Source organism: Neomonachus schauinslandi, chromosome 1, assembly GCF_002201575.2.
Source record: "Neomonachus schauinslandi chromosome 1, ASM220157v2, whole genome shotgun sequence".
NCBI lineage: Eukaryota > Metazoa > Chordata > Mammalia > Carnivora > Phocidae > Neomonachus > Neomonachus schauinslandi.
The window spans coordinates 139,795,344-139,801,925 of record NC_058403.1 but is presented as its reverse complement, the minus strand read 5'-3'; the positions used below and the strand labels follow the sequence as shown (position 1 = coordinate 139,801,925).

At 51.3% G+C, this 6,582-nt stretch overlaps 1 protein-coding gene across 2 annotated transcripts; it reads left to right on the top strand.

Annotated features, from left to right (window-relative positions):
- The first annotated feature begins 474 nt into the window (after positions 1-474).
- Positions 475-5,539, top strand: EOMES (eomesodermin). 2 transcript variants are annotated; one of them, XM_021678827.1, is made up of 6 exons: positions 475-1,361; positions 2,356-2,510; positions 3,158-3,279; positions 3,720-3,878; positions 3,968-4,029; positions 4,858-5,539. In XM_021678827.1, exons 1-6 carry the CDS (start codon positions 475-477, stop codon positions 5,537-5,539), a joined length of 2,067 nt encoding a protein of 688 aa, XP_021534502.1. The 2 variants fall into 2 exon arrangements, with proteins under 2 accessions (XP_021534502.1, XP_021534501.1); XM_021678826.1 differs by having other exon boundaries at positions 4,801-5,539.
- Positions 5,540-6,582: the final 1,043 nt, after the last annotated feature.

Here is a 6,582-nt window from a genome sequence, read left to right as displayed (position 1 = left end):
GGCCGCGAAGCCCCTCCCTGGCCGCACATATATAAAGCAGCCAATGACAGCCTGCAAGTTTCCAAGTGGTCAACTTGACCCACACTCGGGCAGTCGAGAAGGGCAGAAAGGCTAGCGCTGGTGGGTGGATGGGGACAGAGATCTAAATCCTCTTCTTCCTGGGTGTGAGTGTGGAGGAGGACGGGGGTGCAGAGTGGCAAGAAGGACGGGAAGGGAAAAGGAGAGTGCTTTTCGGTTAATTTCCACCTCCTGCCTTCAAACTCAGTGAGCTTTCCTCGCGGAAAGGACGCTGGGTTCCCGGCGCGCGAGTGCGCGCCTTAGCGGCCCGCGTGCGGCCAGGTGGGTAGCCCCAGCACCGGAGGTAGGGGAAGTTACCTTCCCCTCGGAAGAGGGCGCTGGCTCCCCCATCCTGCCTTTATATTAAGGCCGCGGAAGGAGAGGAAGCAGCCAGCTGCCGTCTGCGCTTTGCAAAGCATGCAGTTAGGGGAGCAGCTCTTGGTGAGCTCGGTGAACCTGCCCGGCACGCACTTCTACCCGCTGGAGAGTGCGCGAGGCGGAGGCAGCGGGAGCGCAGGCCACCTCCCTGGCGCGGCCCCCTCGCCTCAGAGGCTGGACTTAGACAAAGCGCCCAAGAAGTTCCCTGGCAGCCTCTCGTGCGAAAGTGGGAGCGGGGAACCCACGGCCGCCAGCGCGGGGGCCCCCGCGGCCATGCTCAGTGACGCCGACGCCGGGGACGCCTTCGCCAGCGCCGCGGCAGCGGCCAAGCCCGGGCCCCCGGACGGCCGCAAGGGCTCCCCCTGCGGGGAGGAGGAGCTGCCCTCAGCCGCTGCCGCCGCCGCCGCCGCCGCCGCCGCCGCCGCCGCCGCCACCGCGCGCTACTCCATGGACAGCCTGAGCTCGGAGCGCTACTACCTCCAGTCCCCCGGGCCTCAGGGCTCCGAGCTGGCCGCGCCCTGCTCGCTCTTCCCCTACCAGGCGGCGGCAGGAGCGCCCCACGGATCCGTGTACCCTGCTCCCAACGGGGCGCGCTACCCCTACGGCTCCATGCTGCCCCCCGGCGGCTTCCCCGCGGCTGTGTGCCCACCTGGGAGGGCACAGTTCGGCCCGGGAGCCGGCGCGAGTAGCGGAGCGGGCGCGGGCGGCGGCGGTGGGGCAGGCGGCCCGGGGGCCTATCAGTACAGCCAGGGGGCTCCGCTCTATGGGCCGTACCCTGGGGCGGCAGCTGCGGGGTCCTGCGGAGGATTGGGGGCGTTGGGGGTTCCTGGTTCCGGCTTTCGTGCCCACGTCTACCTGTGCAACCGGCCTCTGTGGCTCAAATTCCACCGCCACCAAACCGAGATGATCATTACGAAACAGGGCAGGTGAGAGCAGCGCGGAGGGGCTCCGAGGTGAATGACAATTGAGTGACTGTGTGGTCCTGGGGAAGGCCGTGGGTGAGGGAGCTGTGCCCATTCGCTCCGCGATTTGTTGGGAGAGTGTTTTTCCGCGAGCATCTCCAATCCGGTGTCCCTCCCGGTCCGCGCACCGGTTTGTGCACGGTGCTAATGTTACAGCTGACCCCCCCGCCCCCCCCCCCCCGTCACCCTCACCTGGACTGGCGAGAAGGAGGCGGAAATGGAAATTGGGAATTGTCCACAAAGCTGGATTTACTAGATCCGCCCGCTCGGCATACCGAGCTGGTCCCTGCATACCCGCGAGGAGCTGCGGGTGGGGAAAGGCGCAAAGGTTGGCTTCCTGAGCGCAGGAGATGGGCTCCCGCAGTTTTAGGCGCCAGAGTCTCCACGGGGCGCCTCGGGGAGATGGGCATCGGAGGGTTGGCTGGTGCGGGTAGTTGATTAGGCAGGCCCTGGAGCCAGACCTGATGGGGTTCGGGACGTGAGAAAGTTCTGATACCCATCCAACTGCTAACAGTGGGTACGAATGGGAAATGTGAGGGGTGGGTGCTGGGAGAGGGGCGCTCAAGGGGAACTTTGAGCCTGACGAGTACCATTTAAAAATTTTAACACGAACAACTGAACGTTATTCTCTGGTACTTAAACGTAGAAAAACGAATGATTTTTCACATCCTGGAAGAAAAATTAAGAACTTGAGTGGGGAGAGGGTGCAGTAGCACCTCAATTGGGGAAATGCTTACTTTGGGGCAAATTGTTTCAGAAAAGAGATGTTCCCAGAGTTGACAACTCAAGTATTTTGCGAGTGAGGGGCCACTTTGTGGACCAGTATTCTGTTCTTTCTGTAGGCTTTTCAGTGTCCTACTCTGACCTACGCCAGGTGCCGGCAAACCTGGTCTGGTGCGGGCCTGCTCTCAGGCATCCGGATTTAAACCGCTTATCCTGCTTCTGTTCCCTCATTCAGGCGCATGTTTCCTTTCTTGAGCTTCAACATAAACGGACTCAATCCCACGGCCCACTACAACGTGTTTGTAGAGGTGGTGCTGGCGGACCCCAACCACTGGCGATTCCAGGGGGGCAAGTGGGTGACCTGCGGCAAAGCGGACAATAACATGCAGGGTGAGGAGAGAGGAGGCCCAGGCAGGGAGGGGCGGGCAGTGAACTCCTGACTCGGAAAACTCACATTTAAATCGAGCACTTGCCCCTCATCTGGGGCCTAGAGGTGTTAGTATGAGTTTCTTGGTGTTGATTGTTGGAATGGGGGAGAGAGGGAGAGAATTGCCAAGTCAGATTTCTTGCCTAGGAATATAAACTTTGGTACTGTAACCATGACCCTACTCTTCCCCACCCTCCCCCACCAATTCCTACTAAATTCTCCTGGGTGGAAAGGGCTCCCAACACTCCAGCCTTCACTTGAGAAAGCCTTCCCCAAGGTTGAGTCCACCCACGAAAACCCAACCACTTTCCATCAGATGTTGCCCTACCAGCTTTAGGAGGCCCCAAATTGACCTTCAAGAGACATCTCCTGGTGGCTCCTTTTATGTATTTTGAGGTAGCATTAAGATGACTGCCTTGTTCAAGGAGGGCCGGAAGCACCGGGGCCCTGGGAGGGCTGTCAGTGGAATCCCGGTGGAGAGCGAGCTCTGGGGAGACTTGTGCCTGAAGACTAGCTCTTGAATCTATATGTAACAGACATCCCTCCCCTATGTCCATGTGTAATCAGCCCTATCTGCTTGGGTTTTGTGTTTTGTTTCATTTTCTCTTAGGCAACAAAATGTATGTTCACCCAGAGTCTCCTAATACTGGTTCCCACTGGATGAGACAGGAGATTTCCTTTGGGAAATTAAAACTCACCAATAACAAAGGCGCAAATAACAACAACACCCAGGTAGAGTGACAGAGGACGGGGTGGCTTCTGGCCATAGATTTCTTTTCCTAACAAGTTACCATACTCTTCGCTGTATTTGTAATACCTGCAGTTGTTTACCTGTTTGCTCACCTAGTTCTAACCTTTTTTTTTTTTTTCTTTTGACCTTTCATTTTCACTAGACTTCAGTCAACAGTGAGTTGACTATTAGGAGAAGAAATACTAAAGTCTTTGGGGGACTTAGTAACTAAGAGGAAAGAGTGTTTGTCAAACACGCATAGCCAGCCAGCTAGGTTTTAAGTTGCAAAAGCAGCAATGAGAAGATCTTAAAAATGGCTATAGAAAAAGGTAACTGTCAGTGGGCGACAAGCAGGAGTCCCATTCCAAAACATGTAGTTTGTCAAGATTTACCTCTAAGAGACTTTATGGATTTGGCAGCTCTTTTTCTGTACCATTTCCAGATGATAGTGTTGCAGTCTTTACACAAGTACCAACCCCGACTGCACATTGTTGAGGTGACAGAGGATGGCGTGGAGGACCTGAACGAGCCCTCAAAGACTCAGACCTTTACCTTCTCTGAAACGCAGTTCATTGCGGTGACTGCCTACCAAAACACCGATGTGAGTGTCCCAAATGGCCCAAGAATCTCTACAGCTAGGTCCAGCGTGATAAAGCACTCAACAACTGACTGTTTTTCTCCCCTCTCTAGATAACTCAACTAAAGATTGATCATAACCCCTTTGCAAAAGGCTTCAGAGACAACTATGATTCGTAAGTGCAGCTTTTATTCATATTTGCATGGTCACCTTTGAACAGGACATACATAACCAGACACTTCCCAGAGAACATTCTAGGACGAGTCTTCTTCACGTTTGTTTGGGATTTTCAGCTACTTTTGTTTTTGCATTTTTTCCCCCCTTGGCTAATCTTGCTTTAGAATTTTCACGGAAGGGTTTGTTAATTTTTAAAGCAATGTTAAGGGCTGAAAAATGAGGAGCTATTTTTTTTAACATTTGAGTGCAGATTTGAAATTTTCATAATCTGCATTTATATACCTTCCTTTTCATTTGATCCAACTTTTTTATCCTCTGAGGAATAGGTATTATTACTCCCTCTCTTTTATTATCATTATTATTTTTTTTTTTACATAAGAAAAACCTAAAACTAAGAGGATGTAATTTTCACAACATTAAACAGTAAAGCCCCACAAGGTCATTTACATGTGGGATTTCTAATACCACAGTCAGCATTCCTTCCCTGACATTGACAAAGGAGAGTGGCACTGTTCTTCAAGTTCTAGGACTTGCAAAGGTGGATTTTTCTATAGTTTAAATACTTAGTGCTTGGGAGGAAACTTTTTCCCGTATGAGCCAAGCGTCGGGCTGAAATGGGCCAATGCATCTCCTACCTCCATCCCTCCACTCCAGCAGACCAGTGCTCCCAGTACAGCCCACTATGTGAGCCTTTTTGATTTCTGGGAGGTGGTTATTTGGTAACAACATTAGGGTGTTTTTTTTTTAAGTGTTTCTCTTTATATTGTAGCATGTACACCGCTTCAGAAAATGACAGGTTAACTCCATCTCCCACGGATTCTCCTAGATCCCATCAGATTGTCCCTGGAGGTCGGTACGGCGTTCAGTCCTTCTTCCCGGAGCCCTTTGTCAACACTTTACCTCAAGCCCGATATTATAATGGCGAGAGAACCGTGCCACAGACCAATGGGCTCCTTTCACCCCAACAGAACGAAGAGGTGGTCAACCCTCCCCAGCGGTGGCTTGTCACGCCTGTCCAGCAACCTGGGACCAACAAACTAGACATCGGTTCCTATGAGTCTGAATATACTTCCAGCACCTTGCTCCCATATGGTATTAAATCCTTGCCCCTCCAGACGTCCCACGCCCTGGGCTATTACCCTGACCCAACCTTCCCTGCCATGGCAGGGTGGGGAGGTCGAGGCTCTTACCAGAGGAAGATGGCTGCTGGACTCCCATGGACCTCCAGAACAAGCCCCACTGTGTTCTCTGAGGATCAGCTCTCCAAGGAGAAAGTCAAAGAAGAAATCAGCTCTTCTTGGATAGAGACCCCCCCTTCCATCAAGTCTTTGGATTCCAACGATTCGGGGGTATACACCAGTGCTTGTAAGCGACGGCGGCTGTCTCCCAGCACCTCTAGTAATGAAAATTCTCCCTCCATAAAGTGTGAGGACATTAACGCTGAAGAGTACAGTAAAGACACCTCAAAAGGCATGGGGGGGTATTATGCTTTTTACCCAACTCCCTAAAGAGTTATTTTAACTACGTCAAAATGAGCTAACTTTTTGCAGATGGACTTGGTGGTGTTTTTTGTTGTCTTCTTTGCCTAGGTTTGCCAAAAAGACATTTGCATTTCACCTTGATGCATCCCGTTTTGTGCAATCCTCTAAAAGAAGGTGCCAAAGCTTTTTAATTGCTGCAGGTAACTGAAACAAGCCTCGCATTTTTTTGTTTTTTAAATAAAATTAATGAAGGACTTTAAAGCGTTTTAAAAATTTGAAGGTTATTCAAGGTTCTGGATTTATTTATTGGAGGCACTAAACATTCAGAGAATCGGGCTGTGAAGATTCGGAGTGCTGAGCGCTAGCCAATGAGTTGAAAGATCTGGTTCTCATTCCTATGTGTAAATCTGTAAGCAGAGAGAATCCTGGAGTGGCAAGGTGTTTTGCTTCTGGAAGAGAAGGGCTGGGCCTTAAGCTTCAACAGGGGACTTTTTGCTGTTACTTTCTGCTAGGGACAAAAGATAGCTAGGCCTGGGAGGTGAGAAAAACCTTACGTGAAGGTGCTGGCTTTACCTGACTTTGATTCCTCCTAGGCTTTCGAAGCAAGCCATGTTTGGCCCTAGTTCAGGACTGTGTCACAGGCTAGGCCTCTGCTGCGGGCTGGGGTGGCTAGTAGGACTCAGGAGAAGGGGGTGGGGAAGGGAGTGGCCAAAAAAGAAAATAAGAGAGAGAATTTTAAAGTGTACAGTTTTGTGTGTGCTTAGATACACTGTAGAATACCGTGGGATATATTGTACAAATAGTCTCCTTACGTGTCTGAGATGATGAAAATTGTGCTTTGGCTTTGTCAAGAATTCACAGATCACCTGACAGCAGGGCTTGGGGGGGATAGGTTCTCTCATCATCCCGGATATTGGGGAATATTCTGTTTACTTCTTAGATAGTTAAGAATGTATTCAGCTACAATGTACTAACTTGAAACATGTGTAAGGAAAACTCTCCTATTTCACCCTCTTTCTTTGCCATCCCCACTACCCAGCTCGGTAATGTGAAGAAACTAAAACCTGATG

Coding starts and splice junctions, on each gene's coding strand:
- EOMES (XM_021678826.1), top strand. CDS start 475: ATGCAGTTAGGGGAGCAGCTCTTGGTGAGCTCGGTGAACCTGCCCGGC. Junction 2,511..3,157: donor AGCGGACAATAACATGCAGG/GTGAGGAGAGAG, acceptor ATTTTCTCTTAG/GCAACAAAATGTATGTTCAC. Junction 3,280..3,719: donor CAAATAACAACAACACCCAG/GTAGAGTGACAG, acceptor TACCATTTCCAG/ATGATAGTGTTGCAGTCTTT.